This window comes from Oncorhynchus masou, chromosome 23 (genome assembly GCF_036934945.1).
Source record: "Oncorhynchus masou masou isolate Uvic2021 chromosome 23, UVic_Omas_1.1, whole genome shotgun sequence".
Classification (NCBI taxonomy): domain Eukaryota; kingdom Metazoa; phylum Chordata; class Actinopteri; order Salmoniformes; family Salmonidae; genus Oncorhynchus; species Oncorhynchus masou.
Window position 1 is genome coordinate 24,862,241 of NC_088234.1, and position 27,513 is coordinate 24,889,753.

The 27,513-nt window shown below is 42.1% G+C and overlaps 1 protein-coding gene across 3 annotated transcripts in view; it reads right to left on the bottom strand.

Annotated features, from left to right (window-relative positions):
* LOC135510612 (Kv channel-interacting protein 4-like) overlaps nucleotides 1-27,513 on the bottom strand; it is a 268,359-nt gene that overhangs the window by 86,772 nt on the left and 154,074 nt on the right. The window contains exon 1 of one of the 3 annotated variants that reach the window (XM_064931673.1): nucleotides 21,033-21,193. The exons of the other annotated variants lie outside the window; for them this stretch is intronic. Within the exon in view, the coding sequence (XP_064787745.1) occupies nucleotides 21,033-21,090 (58 nt within the window). The 5' untranslated portion in view covers nucleotides 21,091-21,193. Of the gene's footprint in view, nucleotides 1-21,032; nucleotides 21,194-27,513 lie in introns of those variants that run through there. 3 annotated transcript variants of the gene reach the window in all.

A 27,513-nucleotide genomic window follows, 5' to 3' on the forward strand; every position in this document is an offset into this window, starting at 1 on the left:
GTGACTAAAACATTTAAACGTGTTAACCCTCGCAAGGCTGCAGGCCCAGACGGCATCCCCAGCCGTGCCCTCAGAGCATGCGCAGACCAGCTGGCTGGTGTGTTTACGGACATATTCAATCAATCCTTATCCCAGGCTGCTGTTCCCACATGCTTCAAGAGGGCCACCATTGTTCCTGTTCCTAAGAAAGCTAAGGTAACTGAGCTAAACGACTACCGCCCTGTAGCACTCACTTCCGTCATCATGAAGTGCTTTGAGAGACTTGTCAAGGACCATATCACCTCCACCCTACCTGACACCCTAGACCCACTCCAATTTGCTTACCGCCCAAATAGGTCCACAGACGATGCAATCTCAACCACACTGCCCTAACCCATCTGGACAAGAGGAATACCTATGTGAGAATGCTGATCATCGACGACAGCTCAGCATTTAACACCATAGTACCCTCCAAACTCGTCATCAAGCACCCTGGGTCTCGACCCCGCCCTGTGCAACTGGGTACTGGACTTCCTGACGGGCCGCCCCCAGGTGGTGAGGGTAGGTAACAACATCTCCACCCCGCTGATCCTCAACACTGGGGCCCCACAAGGGTGTGTTCTGAGCCCTCTCCTGTACTCCCTGTTCACCCACGACTGCGTGGCCATGCACGCCTCCAACTCAATCATCAAGTTTGCGGACGACACAAGAGTGGTAGGCTTGATTACCAACAACGACGAGACGGCCTACAGGGAGGAGGTGAGGGCCCTCGGAGTGTGGTGTCAGGAAAATAACCTCACACTCAACGTCAACAAAACTAAGGAGATGATTGTGGACTTCAGGAAACAGCAGAGGGAACACCCCCCTATCCACATCAATGGAACAGTAGTGGAGAGGGTAGTAAGTTTTAAGTTCCTCGGCGTACACATCACAGACAAACTGAATTGGTCCACCCACACAGAAAGCATCGTGAAGAAAGTGCAGCAGCGTCTCTTCAACCTCAGGAGGCTGAAGAAATTTGGCTTGTCACCAAAAGCACTCACAAACTTCTACAGATGCACAATCGAAAGCATCCTGTCGGGCTGTAACACCGCCTGGTACGGCAACTGCTCCGCCCACAACCGTAAGGCTCTCCAGAGGGTAGTGAGGTCTGCACAACCGGGGGCAAACTACCTGCCCTCCAGGACACCTACACCACCCGATGTCACAGGAAGGCCATAAAGATCAAAGACAACAACCACCCGAGCCAATGCCTGTTCACCCCGCTATCATCCAGAAGGCGAGGTCAGTACAGGTGCATCAAAGCTGGGACCGAGAGACTGAAACAGCTTTTATCTCAAGGCCATCAGACTGTTAAACAGCCACCACTAACATTGAGTGGCTGCTGCCAACACTCAACTCCAGCCACTTTAATAATGGGAATTGATGGGAATTGATGTAAAATATATCACTCGCCACTTTAAACACTGCTAATATAATGTTTACATACCCTACATTATTTATCTCATATGTATACGTATATACTGTACTCTATATCATCTACTGCATCTTTACTATTCTTTACTGTCTAAAAGCTGCTAATGTGTGTAATATATATATATATAATATGTATATAATATGTGTGTGTGTGTGTATATATATATATATAATATGTATGTGTATGTATATATATATATATAATATGTGTATATATATATATATATACATATATACATATATATATATACACATATATATATATATACACATATATATATATACACATATATATATATATATACACACACATATATATATATATATACACACACACATATATATATATATATATATATATATATATATATATATGCTTTGCTGGTGACACCGTCTGTGATTTATTTAGAATTCAAGGCACACTTAACCAGCATGGCTATCACAGCATTCTGCAGCGATGTGCCATCCCATTTGGTTTGCGCTTAGTGGGACTATCCTTTGTTTTTCAACAGGACAATGACCCAACACACCTCCAGGCTGTGTAAGGGCTATTTGACCAAGAAGGAGAGTGGTAAGTGCTGAATTAGATGACCTGGCCTCCACAATCCCCCGACCTCAACCACATTGAGATGGGTTGGGACGAGTCGGACCACAGAGTGAAGGGAAGTGCTCAGCATATGTGGGAACTCCTTCAACACTGTTGGAAAAGCATTCCAGGCGAAGCTGGTGGAGGGAAGCAAAGGGTGGCTATTTGAAGAAACTCAAATATAAAATATATTTTGATATGTTTAACACTTTTTTTGGTTACTACATGATTACATATGTGTTATTTCATAGTTTATGTCTTCACTATTATTCTACAATGTAGGAAATAGTAAAAACAAAGAAAAACCCTTGAATGAGTAGGCATTCTAAAACCTTTGATCGGTAGTGTATGTATATGAGAAATTCAACGAACCAAAGGTGACAATATGGGATATAATTGCAAAGTGCTAATAACAATTAGGACGCCCACAGAGACTGTCATTAACGGCACCCATGCCAGGTTTCTCTCAATGTTGCTCTAGGGAGGGACTCTTGAAAATATTGATGATTTACCATGGCAACTACCTCGGCGGCGTTAATGCTTTTAACCAGCTCATTTAGGGTGCTATCGGTTACTTTTTTTGTAGCAGCTGGGCTCACTAAATATAGCTCTCAGGCCCTGTTGGTAGGTTGTTTTGTGTTGCTAGCTGGTGTGATTTTTTTGAGATGTCAGGACAGGCTGGACTGAATGACTGAGAAAGAACTGACAGTGTATAGGGGCTTAGGGAAAGTGCTGGAGTTCATGGAGTTTGTTCCATATTCTATCAATTCTCAGATCACACAAATTGAAGTAAAAAATAATTATAGTCCCTGGGAAATCGAAATGAACACAATCAAGACCTGAGCTGCTGCATGACAAACGTCACTCCCGCACACAGTTTGCCACATCCAGCAGATGAGTGATGGCAATTATGGGAGCTACTGTACAGCTGAGTCGTCTCAATTGGCGTTCATTAAAGATCAGTGCGGATTGCGGAACTATGAAATCAGAAACTGCCCTGATTAGCAGCCCCAGAAATACCAAAAACAAATCTACAAAGACATCTCCACAATGGTCATTCTTCCACAGGAATAACATGGTCATGTTACATGTTTCAATTAGAAATCACGCTATTCAGAACAGTTAAAAGGACAAGAAGAAAAGGTATAGTCAAAGATTCTTCTGCACCCTTAATCTTAATCTCACGAGTTCCACCCGTATATAAATGTATGCCAATCCAAGGTCTTCCCCAGTGAAGGGAAGCCAGATAACTTTGGCGAACTTCATAACATGCTCAAACACAACAAAAAACCAGTGGATGCTCAGATGGCGTTTGCTTCATATTCTTGTGCAAACAGCCAACAGCACATTCTTCGAGATTTGCTCTCATTACACCAGCTCTTGGCACGTCCTCACAGTAGACAAACAGAGGGACTATGGCTTCCTGGAGTGCATTGAAATCGAGTTACCATTGAATTCTTAACTCCTGACAAATACTCCTGGAAGGGTAAAAACAAATTGTTTTCCATTTGTTGGTGAAATTACATGAGGCAAGCCCTTCTGGCCTGTAGCCTTTCAAGCAATGAGCTTAATTGCAACTGTATTTGATTTTTCTCTCAGTAGCTTCCAAGTAATGGAATGGGGTACAATGACAAAAGAAAATTGAATCCTGTATGGCTGTCTTCCATATACTGATAATAGAGCTAGGGCTTGCAAACACACTGACAGGGAATTCACACAAAGAAAGCAATTGTCTAATCCAACCATTTTGTGTTAGGGATACTTAGGGATGTTGACAATGAGCCCCTTTATCTACTTCCCCAGAGTCAGATACACTTGTGGATGCCATTTGTATGTCTCTGTGTCTAGTAAGAAAGAAGTTAAAGTTGGTTTTGCTAGCCAATGCAGACTAGTGATCCTTGATGAAAACCTGCTCTAGAGCGCTTAGGACCTCAGACTGGGGCCAAGGTTCACCTTCCAATAAGACAACGACCCTAAGTACACAGCCAAGACAATGCATGAGTGGGTTCGGGACAAGTCTCTGAATGTCCTTGAGAGGCCCAGCCAGACCCCGGACATGAACCCGATCGAACATCTCTGGAGAGACCTGAAAATAGTCATGCAGCAACATTCCCCATCTAACCTGACAGAGCTTTAGAGGATCTGCAGAGAGGAATGGAAGAATCTCCAAATGCAGGTGTGCCAAGCTTGTAACGTCATACCCAAGAAGACTTGTGGCTGTAATCGCTGCCAAAGGTGTTTCAACTAAGTACAGAGTAAAGGGTCTGAATACTTATGTAAATGTAATTTCAATTACATTTTTATTTTATTTTTTACAAATTTGTAAAAATGTTTAAAAATGTTTTTTTTTGCTTTGTAATTATGGGGTATTGTGTGTATATGGATGAGGGAAAAATACGAAATAATCAATTTTAGAATAAGGCTATAATGTAACGATGTGGAAAAAGTCAAGGGGTCTGAATACAGTACTTTCCGAATTCACTGTATATATCTGTTCCAGAGCTTGTAATAGAAAACAAGAAAATGGGACAGGGAAGGGTTGACCATCTTGACCAGCTGAGGAGCTATTACAATGTTTGACGCACAGGCTGAAAATGGTGGAAGTGTGTGTGTTTGGGGATGCTAAACATTGCCATAACAAAGGCGTACATTGTGTGGGGGCCCCTTTCCAGAAACCACAGGCGCTGGTCCAAGAAGGCATTCAAAATTCAGCTTCTTCCTGGCAGCTACAGTGCCAGGAAGAGGAGAGCAAAGAGTGTGGCACCAGGGCATGTGGACTGAGTTTAAACTCATAATTTGAAAGCAGGTGAAGTTTGAAGATCTGCAAGAGCGGGCGGTGTGCATCTGGAGTGGACACAGGGCAAAGAGTGGGCGGTGTGTATCCGGAGTGGACACAGGGCAAAGAGTGGGCGGTGTGCATCCGGAGTGGACACAGGGCAAAGAGTGGGCGGTGTGCATCCGGAGTGGACACAGGGCAAAGAGTGGGTGGTGTGCATCCGGTGTGGACACAGGGCAAAGAGTGGGCGGTGTGCATCTGGAGTGGACACAGGGCAAAGAGTGGGCGGTGTGCATCTGGAGTGGACACAGGGCAAAGAGTGGGCGGTGTGCATCTGGAGTGGACACAGGGCAAAGAGTGGGCGGTGTGCATCTGGAGTGGACACAGGGCAAAGAGTGGGCGGTGTGCATCTGGAGTGGACACAGGACAAAGAGTGGGAGATGTGTAGAAACCTTCTTTGGGTGCACTACGTATTCGGTGCCACTTTGCACGATGGGGCTGTGCTTCCAGAAGTTCCATGACATATTTTAGGCTAAATGCAAACACTAAAATTATAATGTGAAATATCAACGTGTACTACAAATCATTTAGGGAAATGGTGTACTTTTAAAAATTGTCCCTGAACAGTTATGATTTGTTTCTTCTCTCTATCGGTCTGTCTATCTATTTAATATTCATTTGCATTCAGCGAATTTTTGTCAAAGTAGGCTACTATTTCTACATTATGTGTCAGGCCTGGTCTGTACTAAACCTTATTGAGAGAGGTTATCTACATGTTGAAATAGTCACTGAATAGTTGTTTGCATTTTTACAGAAGTAAAAAGCGTCAAATAGCCTACTTTGTGTGGGTTTTGAAATAATTTCTGAAAATTGTTCTCTGGTCATATTTCAGATGTAAAAAAATAATATATATATATATATATATATATATATATATATATATATATATAGTACCAGTCAAAAGTTGGACACCTACTCATTCAAATGTTTTTCTTTAATTTGACTATTTTGTACATTGTAAACCCTTTGTCAATATGACAGCTTTGCACACTCTTGGCATTCTCTCAACCAGCTTCATGAGGAATGCTTTTCCAACAGTCTTTAAGGTGTTCCCGCATATGCTGAGCACTTGTTGGCTGCTTTTCCTTCACTCTGCAGTCCAACTCATCCCAAACCATCTCAATTGGGTTGAGGTCGGGTCATCTGATACAGCACCCTCACTCTCCTTGGTCAAATATCCCTTACACAGCCCGGAGGTGTGTTTTGGGTCATTGTCCTGTTGAAAAAATAAATGATAGTCCCACTAAGCACAAACCAGATGGGATGGTGTTTTGCTGAAGAATGCTGTGTGCCTTGAATTCTAAATAAATCACTGACAGAGTCACCAGCAAGCACCCCCACCCCATCACACCTCCTCCATGCTTCACGGTGGGAAACACACACGCGGGGATCATCCGTTCACCTATTCTGCGTCTCACAAAGACACACAAATTTGGACTAAGACCAAAAGGACAGATTTTCATCGGTCTAATGTCCATTGCTCGTGTTTCTTGGCCCAAGCAAGTCTCTTCTTATTATTGGTGTCCTTTAGTAGTGGTTTCCTTGCAACAATTTGACCACGAGGGCAGTCTCCTCTGTACAGCTGACGTGTCTGTTTCTTGAACTCTGTGAAGCATTTAATTTGGGCTGCAATTTCTGAAGCTGGTAACTTCTTTTTTTTACCCCTTTTTCTCCCCAATTTCGTGGTATCCAATTGTTTAGTAGCTACTATCTTGTCTCATCACTACAACTCCCCTACGGGCTCGGGAGAGAAGGAGGCTGAAATTCATGCGTCCTCCGATACCCAACCAAGCCGCACTGCTTCTTAACACAGCGCCATCCAACCCGGAAGCCAGCCGCACCAATGTGTCGGAGGAAACACCGTGCACCTGGCAACCTTGGTTAGCATGCACTGCGCCCAGCCCACCACAGGAGTCGCTGGTGCACAATGAGTCCAGGATATCCCTACCGGCCAAACCCTCCCTAACCCGGACGACGCTAGGCCAATTGTGCGTCGCTCCACGGACCTCTCGGTCGCGGCCGGTTACGACAGAGCCTGGGTGCTAACCCAGAGTCTCTGGTGGCACAGCTGGTGCTGCAGTACAGCGCCCTTAACCACTGCGCCACCCGGGAGGCCTGAAGCTGGTAATTCTAATGAACTTATCCTCTGCAGCAGAGGTAACTCTGCGTCTTCCTTTCCTGTAGTGGTCCTCAGTTTCATCATAGTGCTGATGGTTTTAGCGACTGCGCTTGAAGAAACTTTCAAAGTTGTGGAAATATTCCAGATTGACGGAACTTCATGTCTTAAAGTAATGATGGACTGTCGTTTCTCTTTGTTTATTTGAGCTGTTCTTGACATAATATGGACCAATAGGGCTATCTTCTGTATACCAACACTACCTTGTCACAACATAACTGATTAGCTCAAACGCATTAAGGAAAGTAATTCCACAAATTAACAAGGCACACCTGTTAATTGAAATGCATTCCAGGTGACTACCTCATGAAGAAGCTGGTTGAGAGAATGCCAAGAGTGTGCAAAGCTGTCATCATGGCAAAGGGTGGCTACTTTGAAGAATCTCAAATATTAAATATTTTGATTTGTTTAACGATTTTTTGTTTACTTTATGATTCCATATGTGTTATTTCATAGTTTGGATGTCTTCGCTACTATTCGACAATGTAGAAAATAGTAAAAATAAACAAGAACCCTTGAATGAGTCGGTGTGTCCAAACTTTTGACTGGTACTGTGAGACACAAAATGTTAAGTACTTATCCTGCATTTCTGAGTTCTCTATACAAAGAAAACTTGACAGCTAGATCCAGGGTTCAGGTTCAATGTCTAATTTAACTGATTAATGCTTAATACAAGATATAACACCAACTTACACTGCCATAAATGCAAGGACAGGAAAGTAATATTTTATGTCACACGATTTAGGACATATCTGTTAAAGACACCAACCATAATAAAGGGTTAAACATGCAATGACATAAATAATTAATTATTATCTGCCAAATGTGTTTATCAACAGCTGTAACAAGTGGTCCAAGGTAGGAAATCCTCACTGGTACCCTAGTTTATACAAGGACACAGTTACAGTACAAGCAGAGTGAAAAAGGCTATAACTGAATTACTTCCAGTACAAAATCAAATCAAATTTTATTTGTCACATACACATGGTTAGCAGATGTTAATGTGAGTGTAGCGAAATGCTTGTGCTTCTAGTTCCGACAATGCAATTCCAGTACATGGTTGCACTGCATGATTTTAGTTCATCCATCTAACCACACACACAATACTCACTACCAATCATGCATTCGGACACAACTGACAAGTCTATAACAATATGACGTTATAACGAGGCATGTTGCTATCGATTGCCTTTTAGCAGTGTAAAAGGCAGTGTGTATATCTTAAAACATGGCTCTTTCTTTTCACCTCCCCAGGTTGTTGTATTGTTTAGGTTTCAGATGGGAATCAACATACAGTACTGTGTTTGTGACTTTGCTGCCATCAAAAGGCCACTGACAGAAACAACCGGGTTAGACAGTTCGCTACTATGAATCAATGTAGAGGCCACTATTCATTCAACTACTACCCATTACTCATTCCGTTGATGAATTATGCAACAGAACAAAGACACTCCACAGTGAGATATACACTCGCAAGTGCATTTACGGAAACCACATTAACCCTACAGGTCTTCATCAGGTCACTAGAGGGGAAATTGCCTGAGCAATGAGCAATTTGGGGAGTTGAATAGGTACAAATACACTTAAAACTACTGAAAATAACCAAAGGGTCAGATGGATTATGCAATTTGCGCCATCGTTATTTAGCTTAAGTTTCAGATACTGTTAGTGATGCAACAGTCAGAGTGCCCCCAAGAAAGGGTAATTAAAACTGACCAAAAAGGCAATGGTATATGCATTTCTTAAAGGCCCAGTGCAGTCAAAAATTTGATTTTTCAGTGTTTTATATACATTTCTACTATGAGGTTGGAATATTACTGTGAAATTATGATAATAACCTTTTTGTGTAAGAGCTGTTTGAAAAGAACTGTTTGGGTGGGAGTTTTTGCCTTCCATGGTGACATCACCAAGGGGTAAATTAGTGAATAGACCAATAAAAAAAGAAAGTGACAAACCTGCCAATAACAGCTAATTTTCAGATTTCCACTCCCCCCTCAGACCACTCCGACAGTCCGAGCTACATTTTTGCTTGAGAAATTGCTCTTTGCTAAGAAGCTATTTGTTGCTTTTTTTTAAACACATTTTCTTATACTGAAAATCACAGTAAAGTACTTAAATTGTTACCCGGAAATTACTTGATATTGATATACAAATGTGTCATGGTCCATTCAGTGGGACTAGGCCAGTCTGTGCATGGCTAAGACAACTTCTTAACTGCATTTACATTTGAGTAATTTAGCTGATGCTCTTATCCAGGGTGACTTACAGTAGTGAGCAGGGGCTAGAACCAGTTCAGGGAAAACAACCACATTTTTCTTTTGAGGAATAGAAATATAACCGGAACTTAAGTGATCTAAACTTTTCCAGAACAGAACCATTATTAGTTAATAGACCAATGTTAACTAATAAGCCTGGGAACTGGTTAAAATAAATGTTTTTACTTTCCAGGCATTTTCTTCAGACCCAGAAAAAACTCAAGCAAAGCCCTCACTCTCACTCAGAAACTGATTTCCAGTGTCTGCCTGCCAACTGAAAATCATGGCCAGTGTGTGCATGTGTAGGCAACTCCCCTCTGAAGCTTAGCCTACAGATATTACAAGCGTGATTTACAAACTAGAGACATTTTTAATTAGAGAAGAATTGTGACCGACCGGCTGAAATCGGTCTTGTGTTGCAAAATTTGAAATTGTGTTTTTTACATTGGATAAAAGTAGAGACTCAGAGCTACAAAATTGTAAATCATACAGTACAGTTGAGGAAAAAAGGGAAAATAATTTTGCTTTGAAAGTTGATCAACTTGTAAACTCACTTTTGAGAAAATGTTCATGAAATGTTTTGGAACAACTATTGGAGAGTCCTTTGTCTACAGTGTGAATGATTCTGAATGGGTGTAGACTCTACACCCATTCAGAATCATTCACACCCTCTTAAGCTTTAGCCCCACCCATCTCTTTAACCTCTTACACTTATGGTGGCGCTATTTCATTTTTGGAAGAAAAACGTTCCCGTTTTAAACAAGATATTTTGTCACAAAAAGATGCTCGACTATGCATATAATTGCTACTGTTCGAAAGAAAACACTCTGACGTGTCCAGAAATACAAATATCTTCTCTGTGCGTGCCCTTTAACGTGAGCTTCAGGCAAAACCAAGATGACTTGGCATCCAGGAAATGACAAGGATTTTTGAGGCTCTGTCTTTCATGATCTCCTTATATGGCTGTGAACGCAAGAGAATGAGTCTGCCCTTTCTGTCGTTTCCCCAAGGTGTCTGCAGCATTGTGACGTATTTGTAGGCAGATCGTTGGAAGATTGACCATAAGAGACCACATTTACCACGTGTCCGCCCGGTGTCCTGCGCCGAAATTGGTGCGCAAAAGTCACCTGCCAGTATTTTTCCATGGGGCACAGAGAGAAGAAGCAAGCTTCCACGAACTGCATGTCAATGAAGAGATATGTGAAAAAACACCTTGAGGATTGATTCCAAACAACGTTTGCCATGTTTCGGTCGATATTATGTAGTTAATCCGGAAAAAGTTTCACGTTGTAGGTGACTGCATTTTCGGTTCGTTTCGGTAGCCAGGCGCAATGTAGAAAGCGGACGATTTCTCCTACACACAGACGCTTTCAGGAAACACTGCGCATTTGGTATGTGGCTGGGAGTCTCCTCATTGAAAACATCAGAAGCTCTTCAAAGGTAAATGATTTTATTTATTTGGTTATCTGGCTTTTGTGAAAATGTTGCGTGCTACATGCTACACAAAATGCTATGCTAGCTTTGCATACTCTTACACAAATTAGTCAATTTCTATGGTTCAAAGCATATTTTGAAAATCTGAGATGACAGTGTTGTTAAGAAAAGGCTAAGCTTGAGAGCAAACGCATTATTTTAATTTTATTTGCGATTTTCAGAAATCGTTAACGTTGCGTTATGCTAATGAGCCTGAGGCTTAGTCACAATCCCGGATCCGGGATGGGGAGTTTCAAGAGGTTAACTTCTTGAAACTCCCCATCCCGGATCCGGGTTTGTGACTAAAGCCTCAGGCTCATTAGCATAACGCAACGTTAACGATTTCTGAAAATCGCAAATAAAATGAAAATAATGCGTCTGCTCTCAAGCTTAGCCTTTTCTTAACAACACTGTCATCTCAGATTTTCAAAATATGCTTTTGAACCATAGAAATTGACTAATTTGTGTAAGAGTATGCAAAGCTAGCATAGCATTTTGAGTAGCATTTAGCACGCAACATTTTCATAAAAACCAGATAACCAAATAAATAAAATCATTTACCTTTGAAGAGCTTCTGATGTTTTCAATGAGGAGAGTCTCAGTTACACACCAAATGCGCAGTTTTTCCTGAAAGCGTCTGTGTGTAGGAGAAATCGTTCCGTTTTCTACATTGCGTCTGGCTACCGAAACGAACCGAAAATTCAGTCACCTACAACGTAAAACTTTTTCCGGATTAACTACATAATATCGACCGAAACATGGCAAACGTTGTTTGGAATCAATCCTCAAGGTGTTTTTTCACATATCTCTTCATTGATATGCAGTTCGTGGAAGCTTGCTTTCCTCTCTGTATCCCATGGAAAAATACTGGCAGGTGACTTTTGCGCACCAATTTCGGCGCAGGACACCGGGCGGACACCTGGTAAATGTGGTCTCTTATGGTCAATCTTCCAATGATCTGCCTACAAATACGTCACAATGCTGCAGACACCTTGGGGAAACGACAGAAAGGGCAGGCTCATTCCTCTCGCATTCACAGCCATATAAGGAGACAATGGAAAACAGTGCCTCAAAAATCCTGCTCATTTCATGGATTCCATCTCATCTTGGTTTTGCCTGAAGCTCACGTTCTAGGGCACGCACAGAGAATATCTTGGTAGTTTTGGACACGTAAGAGTGTTTTCTTTCGAAAGCTATCAATTATATGCATAGTCGAGCATCTTTTTGTGACAAAATATCTTGTTTAAAACGGGAACGTTTTTCATCCAAAAATGAAATAGCGCCCCCATAGATGTAAGAGGTTAAGGGTTGATCTGACCTTTTTGTACTTACAATAGTCAAGCACCCAAGCTAACTTGCAAGCTGCTTCCAGACACAAATGCGAGAACAGCTCACTGAACATTACTCGCCCTAGCGGAGCTGGTTAGGCTGTTATGTTATCCAGAGCATTGGTGACTGCAACTGTGTCATCAGATTGTCCGTTTGTAAATTCAAAAAGTGTCGCTCTCGGAGCGTTCAGAATGCACACCGGACGCTCTGGCGGCCAGAGTCTGGCCGATGAGTAGGGCTGATCCGAATATTCTGACCACACAACTGCAGTCAAGCACCAAAGCTAACTGCTGGACGTTTACTGACACCGGCCATATTCAACGGCGTTGAGCGTTCTTAAATCCATCAGTTATACAGTGCTCTGAAATTGGAGTAGATGACAATTTACGAACGCACCCGAAATGGTTACTTGCATAGTGGAGTCTTTTGTTAAAACATGTAGCTAGCTAGCTAGGTAAACAATGAACCATAATCCCAACTCATGATGTTCCTACCCTGCAGGTAGCTAACCAATCCGGTTCAATGTTAGCTAACTAACATTATGCTATAGCTAGCCAAGCAAATAGCTCTGAGATACAAATAATAAGATCATACATGTAACATTAGCGAGCTAGGTAAACAATGAACCATGATCCCAACTCATGATGTTTACTACCCTGCATGAATCTGCAGGTAGCTAACAAACCAGGTTCAATATTCGCTAGCTAACATTAGGTTATCGCTAGCCAATCTAATGTCTCTTTCTGTCAAAATTTGAAATGTGTAATATCTGGAAATGTAGCTAGCTATCATAAATCATTAATTAATTTAAGGGCTCCTGAGTGGCGCAGCGGTCTAAAGCGTTGCACCTCAGTGCAATAGGCGTCACTAAGGTCCCTGATTCAAATCCAAGCTGTATCACATCCGGCCATGATTGGGAGTCCCATAGGGCGGCGCACAATTGGCCAAGAGTCATCCAGGTTTGGCCGTGGTAGGCAGTCATTGTAAATAGGAATTTGTTCTTAACTTACTTGCTTAGTTAAATAAATCATGGATGGACACGTCAGATGCCATGGTTGCCCTTCGTTTGAAGATATAATCCGGAGGCAGGTGTTTTCTCCATCTCCTTAGCTATCATACTCAAATGCCACTGATTTCAATACACAATACATTTTTGAAAAAGCCGCGGGCATTACTTTTCTCAATTCTTACAAATGCCACTTGTCTTACAATAAGCTAGAATGCCTATATATGCTGATGGTTCCACACTATACAGGTCAGCACCCACAGTCACCGCAACTGGACCAGAAAGAGTAGCTGCTGCATGTGCAACAGCTAATGAGGATCCTAATAAACTAAACTAAATCTTGAGAGCCAAGGAACCAGACTAGCTTTATGAGGATCGTTGTTAACTTGAACCCCTTAGCCTCTACATCGCCAATAGGGCTATAACAGTCACTAACACTACATAAATCAAATGCAGTTAGGAAGGCTCCTCTCGTTTGAGTGACAAGCCCAGTATTCTCCTTGTGCAATTTGTCCATGGAGTAGGGATGTCCAAAAATGGACAGGGTGTATATGTGATCTCTGAGTGACTAGTGGCCTTTAGGTACGTGTGTGTGTGTGTGTGTCATTCAGACAAGCTGGTGACTGAAAATGTTGTTTGATGCAAGAAACCACCATTATTCCCAAACCATTATCAGACAAATGATGCGACCCTCTGCCTATTAGGAACTTATCTTTTTCAAGACAGTCTCAAAATACAACAATGCCCCTTTAAGACATAAAAAATATCTTTATCTGACTTTATTTTCAAAGATGGCTAGAAACGCACATTATGTGCTCTCCTAAGAAGCAACCACTCCCCCACCGTTGACTAGAAATGAGCTATAACTGGGCTAATAACTCACTGACTAGCAAATAATATGAACCAATGTGCACAGGTGGCTACATGATCTCAAAACAAGAGCATCTTCTCATGACCGCTCATGCTGTCCTTTTGAAAAGTGAATGGCACAGCTCCATATATGGCAATGGCTATTTACATTTTGTGCTACTGCAGCTCTGATAGGCCTGTATACACAGAACGGTGCGCCATAACCTGAGGTGTGCATGTCAATGCAATAGAATCATACTCCAATGCGCTCTGCCTACAAGAAAATCTCTTGCACAGGTAATTTTTTTTCGGTATGTTACATTGAAAGTGGCTAATATAGGGTTGATTCGAGCACAATTCCCACAGCATATCGAAACAGTGTTTGATATTTAATGTCATTTTATTTAACTAGGCAAGTCAGCTAAGAACAAATTCTTATTTACAATGACTGCCTACCCCGGCCAAACCCTAACCCTGGACGACGCTGGTCCAATTGTGCACCACCCTATGGGACTCCCAGTCACGGCCGGTTGTGATACAGCCTGGAATCGAGCCAGCATCTGTAGTGACGACTCTAGCACTGAGATGCAGAGCCTTAGACCGCTGCGCCACTCGGGAGCCACATTGTGTTAACTAAAGGGGAAAACTCTAGAAAGTTGAGTGAGGTTCAATCTTGTGCTTTTCTACGTGGGCTGATATTTAATCTGCATGGCAGTCCGAGAGGAACATTGCTGATAACTCCATTATACAGTATGAGCGCGTAGAGTAATGAATAAACTATTCAAGAGTGTGGCTATGAATACTGAAGCAATATCAACAGTAGAGTCCTGCACGTGCATTAATTTTAAGCCCAAGCTCTTCCCATTGCCAGCAGCATACCACGCTGCATCCCACTGCTGGATTGCCTCTGAAGCTAAGCAGGATTGGTCCCTGGATGGGAGAAAGTGGTGTTGGAGGGACAGTAGGAGGAACTGTTTATCTGGTCTAAACAAAATATCACAAGTCCACATGACAGTGATTGGGACATTTCCCTGTGTATCGTGCAGTCTTTCGGACGGGATGTTAAACAGGTGTCCTGACTCTTAGTAGTCACTAAAGATCCCATGGCACTTATTGTAAGAGTAGGGGTGTTAACCCCGGTGTCCCAACCAAATCATGGCCAACTAATCATTCCCAGCTTCCAATGGGCTCATTCATCCCCCCTCCTCTCCCTTGAAACTATTCCCCATGGTGTTGCTATAAGTTATACGGTCGCCTTGCGTCGCGTTCTTAGGAAACTATGCCGTATTTTTTTTTTTCATGTATTATTTCTTACATTGCTACCCCAGGAAATCTGAAGTTTTATTAAATAGAGCCGGGAAGGACTATTGGATATCAACATCAACTTACCAACATTACGACCTGGAATACAACTTTCTCGAAGCGGATCCTCTATTTGGACAACCACCCAGGACAATGCATCGGATCCCAGTAGGCGACCCAAAACAACGACACCACAGAAGGGGCAGACGGAGTGGTCTTCTGCTTCGTAGACAGGCTCATCGCTCACCGCTCCCGAGTATACTACTTGCCGATGTCCAGTCTCTTGACAACAAGGTAGACGAAATTCGAGCAAGGGTTGCCTTCCAGAGAGATATCAGAGATTGTAATATTCTCTGTTTCACAGAAACATGGCTCACTCTGGATATTTTATCAGAGTCGGTACAGCCACTCGGTTTCTTCATGCATCGCGCCGACAGAAACAAACATCTTCCTGGTAAGAATAAGGGCGGGGGTGTATGCCTTATGATTAACGAGTCGTGGTGTGATCATAACAACATACAGGAACTCAAGTCTTTTTGTTCACCTGACCTAGAATGCCTTACAATCAAATGCCAACCGCGTTATCTACCAAGAGAATTCTCTTCAATTATAATCACAGCCGTGTATATTCCCCCCCCAAGCAGACACCTCGATCGTCCTGAAAGAACATCATTGGACTCTAAGTAAACTGGAAACCATATATCCTGAGGTTGCATTTATTGTACCTGGGGATTTTAACAAAGCTAATCTGAAAACAAGGCTCACTAAAGTTTATCAGCATATCGAATGCATGGCACGGGCTGGCAACATTGCTACTCTAACTTCTTGCGATGCATACAAAGCCCTCCGTCGCCCTCCTTTTGGCAAATCTGACCAAGACTCCATTTTGTTGCTCCCAGCCTATAGAAAGAAACTAAAACAGGAAATGCCCATGCTCAAGTCTGTTCAACGCTGGTCCGACCAATCGGATTCCACGCTTCAAGATTGCTTCCATCACGTGGACTGGGATATGTTCCAGATAGCCTCTGACAATAACATTGATGTATACGCTGATTCGGTGAGCGAGTTTATTGGCAAGTTATTCAGTGATGTTGAACCCACGGTGCCTATTAAAACCTTCCCCAACCAGAAACTGTGGATTTATGGCAGCATTCGCACAAAACTGAAAGTGCGAACCACTGCTTTTAATCATGGCAAGGCGACTGGAAACATGACCGAATACAAACAGTGTAGCTATTCCCTTCACAAGGCAATCAAACAAGCTAAGCGTCAGTATAGAGACAAAGTAGAGTCGCAATTCAACGGCTCAGACAGGAGACGTATGTGGCAGGGTCTACAGTCAATCACGGATTACAAAAAGGAAACCAGCCCCATCACGGACACCGACGTCGTGCCCCTAGACAAATTAAACAACTTCTTTGCTTGCTTTGAGGACAATACAGTGACACTGACACGACCCGCGACCAAAACCTGCGGGCTCTCCTTCACCGTGGCCAACGTGAGTAAAACCTCTCTAGGGTATGTGAGACGCTAGCATCCCATCTGGCCTACATCCAGTGAGGTTAATCTTTAAACCAAATTCAATTACAGAAATGCTCATTCTAAAAATTCAGAAAACAAAACATATTTTACATAGGTTTAAAGATTAACTTCTTGTTAAACCAACCACAGCGTCATATTTATAAAATGCTTTTCGGCGAAAGCATACCAAGCCCAGAACATACCTAGCCCAGAACATAATTTGATTTGATAAGTGAGAATGTGTTCTCAGTAAACTTACCTGGTAAAACAAGGGTTAAATAAAATGCCTGTAACGTTCAGGCCCTACCCTACCCATTGCTTCTTCCAAATTCAAGAAACAACTTCCTCTGTTAATAAATCCATTAGCTGCACCTCAATGTCACTCACGCTCTGCTCATGACAGCTCTGGGTCTATGAGTATCCATAGCAACAGCTTTGTTTGGGCTGCTCTGCTCAATGACGAGACTTGAGAGCTGTTAGCTACTTCTTTTTTTTAAACTCTAAACTCAGACAAAACAAGGAACATTTTCTGTGAAATAATCTCTCCTGTCTTATATTTGGTGAGGTTGAAGCACTTCTGACACCATGTTATGATCTTAGTCAGAGCACGAGAAATTGTCTCAGCTTCAAAATGTTACAGAATAATTTGGTGATACCCGAGCATTACCTGTATCCTAGTTATTGATGAAAACTGTTTCGGGGACCATCTAGCTCGGGTCGGGTAGCAGAGCTCTAAATCGGCGGTAATATGCTTTTTAAAAACGTTCAACTAACCCAGTGTGGTCTCAGGAACGAAAAGTAAGTGCTCTGTAAATACGTGTGTTTTGAAAGCAATAGAGTTGTGCCCTTTTCAAAAGGGAACAACCCTCTTGTGATAAATGCCATGGATCTTTAGTGATCAAAAAGAATCAGGACCTTTGTTTTAAAGTTGAATTTTATGGACAGTAGCAATACACACTGTGGTATAAAGGCATGCTATAAAGCTACTTCATGCACTGTATGTGTTGCTTAGTAGGGTGGCCATGAACTCTGGGATTTAGTAGCACTGAGTGAATGGCAACCATGTAATTGGAATGCGATGACAACTTATACAACTTTAGGGATCCGTAACAAAATTCACGCTCAAACACACATACAGCAAACATATAAACACGTAGTGAATGTGTGCATGTGGCACTTCTGCTGTGTGAGCATAGTGGAAAATGGACTGATCATGGCTGAGCAGTACTATGGGTGTAGTGGCAGCTGCTCTCCCTGCGGATGTTACAAGTCTCTTGTAGTTCTGTAAATACCAGAAGTCCTGTACCAGGGCCCGGCCAGCAACACGATCCACTCGAGACCCCCCGACCGAAACAGAGGGAGATCACAACAATCAATTAACAAAACGTACTGGGATTGCCGTAAACAAAAGTGCATGTGTGACCAACTGGGTTCACACCCAGGTCTTCTACATGCTACAAGACTGTTGGTCTCTTGAGCTAAAGCCTATGCATTAGATCGGGAAGCTCATCCATGTAGCAGGCAAGGACACACGTCACTCAAGTGTGTTACATCATGGTAGAGCTGAAATGAGCTTTTTCTGCCCGGTACATTACGTGATTTTAACATGAAACTTAAACTAAATTAACAATGCAGAGGGAGGGGTGGAAACCATTTAGTGCTTGCTTATACAACCATTCACCTTCATATGACAGATTAGAAAAGTACAAAACAGACATCCATTTACCCACTAAGGGGTTGACTCACTTGATGTTTTGCCGTTTCTATCTAAGAGGTAATGCATCGAGTGCAGCACTCCTACGCCAACCACTCACAAACAAACCCTGAAAAGATTGATTCACAGCAGGTTACGTCGACAACAAGCCCACTACACCGAGACCTACAATCATAATGAAACCACCATAACTACAATCTTACATCATTTCACATTGGAATACTTCAGAAGCTCAAAAACCCACTCAGACCAACACTGAACATTATAGTCATATATCTAGACCTACCCATAGAATTACATATGTAACTCTATATAAACTCATTTCTATGATTTTGGTGGACCTACTGTACCATCATGCTGACCCACCATCACTAGAGTACACTCTCGTATCTTTTCACCTTGAGACACTTCAAAAGAATGGGTCTGAATGGAGTAGAAGAGAGAGGAGTTTGAGGGTACGGTTGGCAAGGCGCTAACTAAAACAGTGGCTCTTCACATGTAGGTGAGAGCAGCTTTGGTAATTAATGTGGAACACTGAGTGGGTAGTGGAGTGGCACTCAGGGCTTCTGGCCCCATGTGTTAACCATGCAACGAATCAGCCCAATTCATAAAATCACTTCCACTGTGATGGTCCCAGGAGATCAGTCTGGGTTTGAACTCAACTTCAAATCACACACACACACACACACACACACACACACACACACACACACACACACACACACACACACACACTTCATGGCAAAATGCTAAATAATTTAGACCATGATAATAAGAGCTCATTACAATGCTGAGTAGTCATCCAATTTGGAGGTTTTGAAATCTTGATTTCAGCTTAAATGGAAATTTAACAAAAGGTTCAACTTCATATTAAATCATCTCCAGCACCACCGCAACATCAAAGTGTGAAAATATTACCTTTTTTTCCAACAAAAAATATAGAAAAGGAGGAAGATAAGTGTATCCAATGACATCAGTGTGCATTGTGACTTGAAGCAATTATGAATAGTAGGCTTGATCTACTAATTGTCTTAATTGGTTGATGATGTCATTGGAAACACTCATCTTCATTTAACCCCCCCCCCCCCCAAAAAAAAACAAAAAAAAAAACAGAAACATGCTATTTTCACATATGTTGACGTTGGGGTGGTGCTGGAGATGATGAATATAAAGTTGAACATTTTAGAAATGTACCTTTAAGAGTTTATGGAGGGGAATTGTGTCTGCCTGGTCCACATGTTCTCCTATCTGGGTTCTGGTGAAATGTGCTTACATTGCACAGACAGAGCTGTCAAAACTGATCTATTGCCTAAGAATGGCTCCCCCATTCATTTTGCTTTCAGCTTGTTTCACAAGACTTCAATGAAATATGGCTTAAGATAAGAGTGATCCATCAGTGATCAGTCTCTCGAACAGCACCAAATGACTAAATATAACTTTTGACAACTTACAACCCCCACCACTACCACCATGACTGACCACCTGTTAAATATTGCATTGTCCTTAAATGGATGGTCTTACACTCTGTTTAAAGCTGCGACCCAACGAACTTCTCACAAAAATGTGACTTATAGATCTGTCATTCTCATTGAAAGCAAGTCAAAGGAGCAGTAGATCTGCTCTATTAGCGTTATTTCCTATGCTGCCCGATCTTAAGTTTGGTTTTTACTTTTGGTTTTGTACATCAGCTTCGAACAGCTGAAAATACAATGTTGTTGGTTATGGAAAATATATTTCACAATGGTTTATATGGCACAATAATTCTCTACACTATTCTTGCTTGTTTTGTCACAAACTGAAATTAGGCAAACTATTCAAATTTTTTGCAACCAGGAAATGGCGGAGCGAATTCTGCATTGCAGTCAACAAAGCAGTCACTGCATCACTTTTCTGGTAAATAGCTGAGGGATGGAGCTGAATCACTCAAATTCATAAAACACTCAAATTCATCCATTGGATGAACATTACAGTTGTAATCATGTTTGAAGCTATATAGTGTTTGTTTACAATTACATTGTTTACAAAGACAAGTTTATATTTTGGGTTCAGATGCCAGTTGAACTAAACTCGTGAGGCATTAAGCTTTAAGTTATATTCTTCAAGAACCAATGGCTATATGTCATTCATTTAAAAGTTCAAACATGTATGTATCAATCCCAGATTACGCATTTCAATTGTGAAAGGTGGCATTCGAAAGTTCAAGGGGTAAATTATGTGGAGTCAATTTCATGGACTGGTGGTGTGGCACATTAATTCATACAGGAGTATAATGAACCCAACAACACATTACTAGTGGAAAAGTCTGTAGGGGATTGAAGAAAACAAACACCCTAAAACAAGTTGCAAATAAAACACAGGAAATGCATATTAGAGAATGAAAAGATAAGGAACTCATTCAGGTCTGGGCTTTGAAAGCAATTCAAATTGAGCACATTACCTTAATGTCTTCAGTAGTTTGAGTAATCAAATTTAGTGATTACGTCAACCATCCTGCACACCAACCCCCCCACACGCACACACCCTGGCCTACCTGTCCTCTTGCGCCTCTGATCTTTCTGAAGAGAAAAGATGACCATCAAAGCACCCATGTTTACCCCCCTGCCCCGGTCTTGCTCGGTGATCCAGAAGTCCTGCGAGTTTTGACAACGCTACAGCTTTACACTTTGCTGGCTTCTGAGTAGAGCTGATGAGCTGCAACTATAAGAGTCTCCGGTCTGTGCTTCCTAGCTTCCCTTTTTTCCACCCAGGCTTGGTGAGCTGGGTGCGCAACGAGGGTGTGGAGTGGGAGTCGAGCGCCGGTGCCACCCTTTTTCAGTTTAGAATTTTGATGCGTTTCAGTCTCTGGCCCCCCTCCTTTTTTCACTGAAGGGGGCACTTCGGAGCAGAGTGCTGCTGTACTGCCTGGCTACTTTGTACAGTTGAGCACCTAGATTAATTGAGCTCTCTCAGCAGGAGCCAGAAACTCGCTGTACGTAATAGTAGCGCCACTCAAGATACCCCCTCACAGAGGGAGGGAACAAGGGAGGGAGCTCAAAGATTAATATTGTTGCTTGTGAATAGGTATCTTTTAACTATAGCCCCCATGCAGTGAGAATGGGAAAACCATGCCATATCTATGACATTGACTAAAAGAACGTGGGCAGCCTGTGTAGATATTTCGATTGCAAGCAGGTCAACCACTTGACGACAACAAGGTCCATCTGCACCATATCAACCCTGAAAAGGTGGAACCAATTTAAGGGCAGATTAATGTGTCAGGAGATATCCCTCATCATGCTGTGTGTAACACCTATTTTTCTGATTCTGCCAGCATATTCTAATTCTTTATGCAACATAGACATGTTTTTCAAAGGATGAGATCCTGGAAATTACTATGGAAGGGCATGCCTTGCTGCAAATTTCCTTCAATACATTAATCAAGGTTTTCAACTCCCTATAGAAATTTGATTGAAATCAATCACAGTCGTTGAGTCCTCTAATTACAATCCTGCAATCACAACATTCACAATACAAAGGAACAGCAATGGGGATGCTTGTAATCAAAAACACCACAAAAGACAGAATGTTTTGATTGTTTTCCATCCAAATGCATTGATATGCAGAGTGCATAGACTACTAGTGCATCGAACATCAACAGGTTGCACAGGGAGAGAGTGGTGTGTGCAAAGGTAGACAATTCCAATTCATTGAATGTTTGTCAACACATTCAACGTCTCACTCTACCACACCAAAGCCTTTTCTTAACCTACCCATACAACCCTCAAAATGCAACGGCGAGTTTTTAAAGGAGACCCTTCGCCTTCCTATTTGTGTTGGACACAAAAGGCTTTTTGGACTTGGTACTGGTACTCCCTGTATATATAGCCATGTTATTTGTACTCATTATTGTTCTTCACTGTGTATTTATTCCTCGTGTCACTATTTCTATTATCTTTAACTCTGTATTGTTGGGAAACAACCCGAAAGTAAGCACGTCACTGTTAGTCTGCACCTGTTGTTTAAGAAGCATGTGACAGATAAAATGTGGATGGTCAGAGAAGAGGAGGGACCTTGCCATCCCCCAAGTGACTACTGAAGATCTACAGAACGCTGGCCCGTGTTCTACAGACATGGACTCCTACTTTAAAATGTATCATCACTGGCACTCGGCTTTTCTCACACAACAAAAATAAAAAAATCATTCGGTTCCCACTGCCACCCCTGCAGAACCCTTAGCAGTCTTTTCAAAGAACATCCACGTCGGCGGTCCAATTTACAACACGACCGCCCGCAATCAAGTACCAATTTCCCCACACCATTATCCCGCTTCCTGCCTCTACGGTGTGCCGGTCGCCGTTCTGGGGCCTCCTACGGATAAAAGTCTAAGGAAGAAACTAGTAAGTGGGGCTGAGGATGATGAAAACAACTTCAGCATGGTATGAGCAAGGCTTAAGAGAGCGGGATGGAGGGGCTAACATAGACATCTACCTGGAAGTGTGTCATCATGACCATCCTGAAGGTGAAAAGCCCTTTGTGTGTCAGCCGCTGCACTGGTTCTACATTGTAATTCGGTTTCTCTTAAGGAGTCCGAGTCCAGTCTACAAGAAGCAATCACACCTGCCTGACAACTAAATTACAACCAGAACCACCCTGACCAGTTTGATAAAATACATGGCTTTGTTGTGGTAGGATCCGGGAATAGGGCTACTGTCACTTGTTACAAATATGTTTTTCTGCCTCCAGTGGTGCTTTCAACGCATAGGTCACAACGGGAGAGAAATTGCAATTTGCTGGCCAATATCTTGGTTAATCCCTCAGCTATAAAGATCTCCATGAATACAATTCTGGAACTTTTGCATTGCAAATGGATTAGGCTTGGTACAACATCTGATGAATGTACAATGTGTCAGAGAATTTTACTGGGGGATGTCGGGTAATGTATTTATTTAAACACCACATCCATAATTTTAGTCCTGTGTGAAAGGGCCAGGACAAATTCCAAGGTCCTCTGATAATATTAATCCCGTACCCGACATCCCTGTGTTTCCAAGAGGTTAGAGTTTGACTGGTGCTGTTTGCAGTTTGAGCAAGAAAACAGATAAATTGATGCTTAAAACTAAGTGCTGTGCATATATTTCTTCAGAATGGCCTACATTTATCAACTTCCACAGTGAATACTTTTGTGCCAATGAATTTCAACATCGCCAAAACTGAGAATAATGTCCAATAAAAGTATTTTGCCAAGGCCAATTTAAGTGAAACCCTGGCTGTAAAAGTAGATAATATATCACAAATCAGGACATCCCCAATTCCTCACTGAGCTAAACTTTTTTTTAAATCGTTCACTTTCTCATTTTCATATGATTATTTAGACATCTTCACGCCAAGAATAAAAACCTCCTGAATTCCGTCCTCATCGAATTTTAATTATTTGGGACATTACATCAGTGTTTCTGCTGCAGTCATTTACCTGTGGCGCTGCACCACAGCAATATTATTGCATCCACGGCAATAAAATATGTAACATGAAAAAATATTACGGCAGTTGGACACATTGAAGACGCTAGAACAGTTCACATTTGCTTTTCCTCTGCAAACAAAACAAGTATTGAATAGAAAAATCTGACAACCCCATTGTAGAATGGTTTAGCAATTTACCTAACTTCATTGGAGTCCACCTGCGGCAAACTCAATTGATAGGACATGATTTGGAAAGGCACACACCTGTCTATATAAATGTCCCACAGTTGACAGTGCATGTCAGAGCAAAAACCATGAGGTCAAAGGAAGCCATGAGGTCAAAGGAATTTTCTGTAGAGCTCTGAGACAGGATTGTGTCCAGTCACAAATCTGGGGAAGAGTACCAAAATAATTGTGCAGCATTGAAGATCCCCAAGAACACAGTGGCGTCATTCATCATTCTTAATGGAAGACATTTGGAACCACCAAGACTTTTTGTAGAGCTCGCCGCCTGGCCAAACTGAGCAATCGGGGGAGAAGGGCATTGGTCAGGGAGGTGACCAAGAACCCGATGGTCACTCTGACAGAGTTCCAGAATTCTTCTGTTGAGATGGGAGAAACTTCCAGAAGGATAACCATCTTTGCAGCACTCCACCATTCAGGCCTTTATGGTAGAGTGGCCAGATGGAAGCCACTCCTCAGTAAAAGGCACTTGACAGGCAACTTGGAGGACTCTCAGACCATGAGAAACAAGATTCTCTGGTTTGATGAAACCAAGATTGAACTCTTTGGCCTAAATGCCAAGAGTCGCTCACATCTGGAGAAAATCAAGCAACGCTCTTCACCTGGCCAATACAGTCCCTATGGTGAAGCATGGTCCTGGCAGCATCATGCCGTGGGAATGTTTTTCCGCAGAAGGGACTGGGAGAGTAGTCAGGATCAAGGGAAAGATGAACGGAGCAAAGTACAGAGAGATCCTTGATGAATACCTGCTTCAGAGCGCTCAGGACCTCAGACTGGGGCGAAGGTTCACCTTCCAACAGGACAACAATCCTAAGCACTCAGCCAAAACAATGCAGGAGTGGCTCCGGGACAAGTCTTAATGTCCTTGAGTGGCCCAGCCAGAGCCCGGACTAGAACCTGATCGAAGATCTCTGGAGAGAGCTGATGCTCCCCATCCAACCTGACAGAGCTTGATAAATTCTGCAGAGAAGAATGGGAGAAACTACCCATGTACAGATGTGCCAAGCTTACGGTGTCATACCCAACAAGACTCAAGGCTGCAATTGCTGCCAAATGTGTTTCAACAAAGTACTGAGTAAAGGGTCTGAATACTTGCAGTTCCAATCAAAAGATTGGACACACCTACAAGGGTTTTTCTTTATCTTTACCATATTGCAGAATAATAGTGAAGACATCAAAACTATGAAATAACACATATGGAATCATGTAGTAACCAAAAAAGTGTTAAACAAATCAAAATATATTTTAGATTCTTCAAAGTAGCCACCTTTTGCCTTGATGACAGCTTTGAACACTCTTGGCATTCTCTCAACCAGCTTCACCTGTAATGCTTTTCCAACAGTCTTGAAGGAGTTCCAACATATGCTGAGCACTTGTTGGCTGCTTTTCCTTCACTCTACGGTCCATCTCATCCCAAACCATCTCAATTGGGTTGAGGTCGTGTGATTGTGGAGGCCAGGTCATCTGATGTAGCACTCAATCACTCTGCTTCTTGGTCAAATAGCCCTTACACAGCCTGGAGGTGTGCTGGGTCATTGTCCTGTTGAAAACAAATTACAGTCCCACTAACCGCAAACCAGATGGGATGGCATATTGCTGCAGAATGCTGTGGTAGCCATGCTGGTTAAGAATACCCACACCATCACATCACCTCCTCCATGCTTCACGGTGGGAACCCCACACGCGGAGATCATCCGTTCAACATCTCTGCGTCTCACAAAGACAAGGCAGTTGGAACCAAACATCTCAAATTTGGGCAGATTTCCACTTGGCCCAAGCAAGTCTCTTATTCTCATTTGAGTCCTTTAGTAGTGGTTTCTTTGCAGCAATTCAACCATGAATGACTGATTCAAGCAGTCTCCTCTGAACAGTCTGGGTCTTCCTTTCCTGTGGTGGTCCTCATAAGAGCCAGTTTCATCATAGCGCTTGATGGTTTTTGCGACTGCACTTGAAGAAACTTTCAACATTCTTGAAATTTTCCAGATTGACTGACCTTCATGTCTTAAAGTAACGGACTGTTGTTTCTCTTTGCTTATTTGAGTTGTTCTAGCCATAATATGGACTTGGTCTTTTACCAAATATGTCTATCTTCTGTATACCACCCATACCTTGTCACAACACAACTGATTGGCTCAAACGCATTAAGAAGGAAATGAATTCCACAAATTAACTTTTTTTTAACAAGGCACATCTGTTAATTGAAATGCATTCCAGAGAATGCCAAGTGTGTAAAGCTGTCATCAAGGCAAATGGTGGCTACTTTGAAGAATCTCAAATATATTTAGATATGTTTAACACGTTTTTGGTTACTACATGATTCCATATGTGTTATTTCATAGTTTTGATGTCTTCACTACTATTCCACAAAGTTGAAAATAGTAAAAAAATATAGAAAAACCCTTGAATGTGTAGGTGTGTCCAAACTTTTGACTGGTACTTTATATATATTGTGATATTTCAGTTTTTTATTTGTAATATGGGGTATTGTGTGTAGATGATATTGTAAAAATGTTTAATCCATTTTAGAACAAGGCTGTAACGTAACAAAATGTTGAAAAAGAGAAGGGGTCAGAATACTTTCTGAATGGACTTTATAAAGTAGATGACTGGTAGGGCGCGCTGTGTTGAAGACACCGTGCCGCCATCTTGACACTCACCCACCATTGTAAAACATGTTGGAAGCTATAGAATACATAGTATCAGTAATCCAGGGTTTACAGTGCCTTCAGAAAATAATCACAAGCCTTGACTTTTTCCACATTTGTTGCGTTACATGAAAAAATACTAATATTTCTTCATTATGTAAGTAGTCCACCCCCTGAGTCAATACATGTTAGAATCACCTTTGGCAGCAATTACAGTTGTGGGTCTTTCTGGGTAAGTCTCTAAGAGCATTCCACACCTGGATTGTGCAACATTTGCCCATTATTGTTTTCAAATTTCTTCAAACTTTGTCAAATTGGTTGTTTATCACTGCTAGACATCAATTTAAGGTCTTGCCATAGATTAAAGTCAAAACTGTTACTTGGCCACTAAAAGGCTCTAAATGGTCAATCCGACTTCTGTAGTGGCCATACAGAATTTAATGCTTTGCGGCCTCAGCAGAATTCAGAGCATTCATACTTCTTGCGCTTTGGAGAGCTGTCATACGCATGCAATAAATTAGTCTGCACTGCACCACTCATAGTGATTCAGAGCTAATATCTATAGCCATCCAGCTAATTACAAGCAACTGGCTAAACGAAAATACCTTCCCTCTTCTGAGATGTTGGAGTCCATTTCCTGGTGCTGGACATAGGAGCTCAGTCAAGATAGCATGAAGTAAGAAG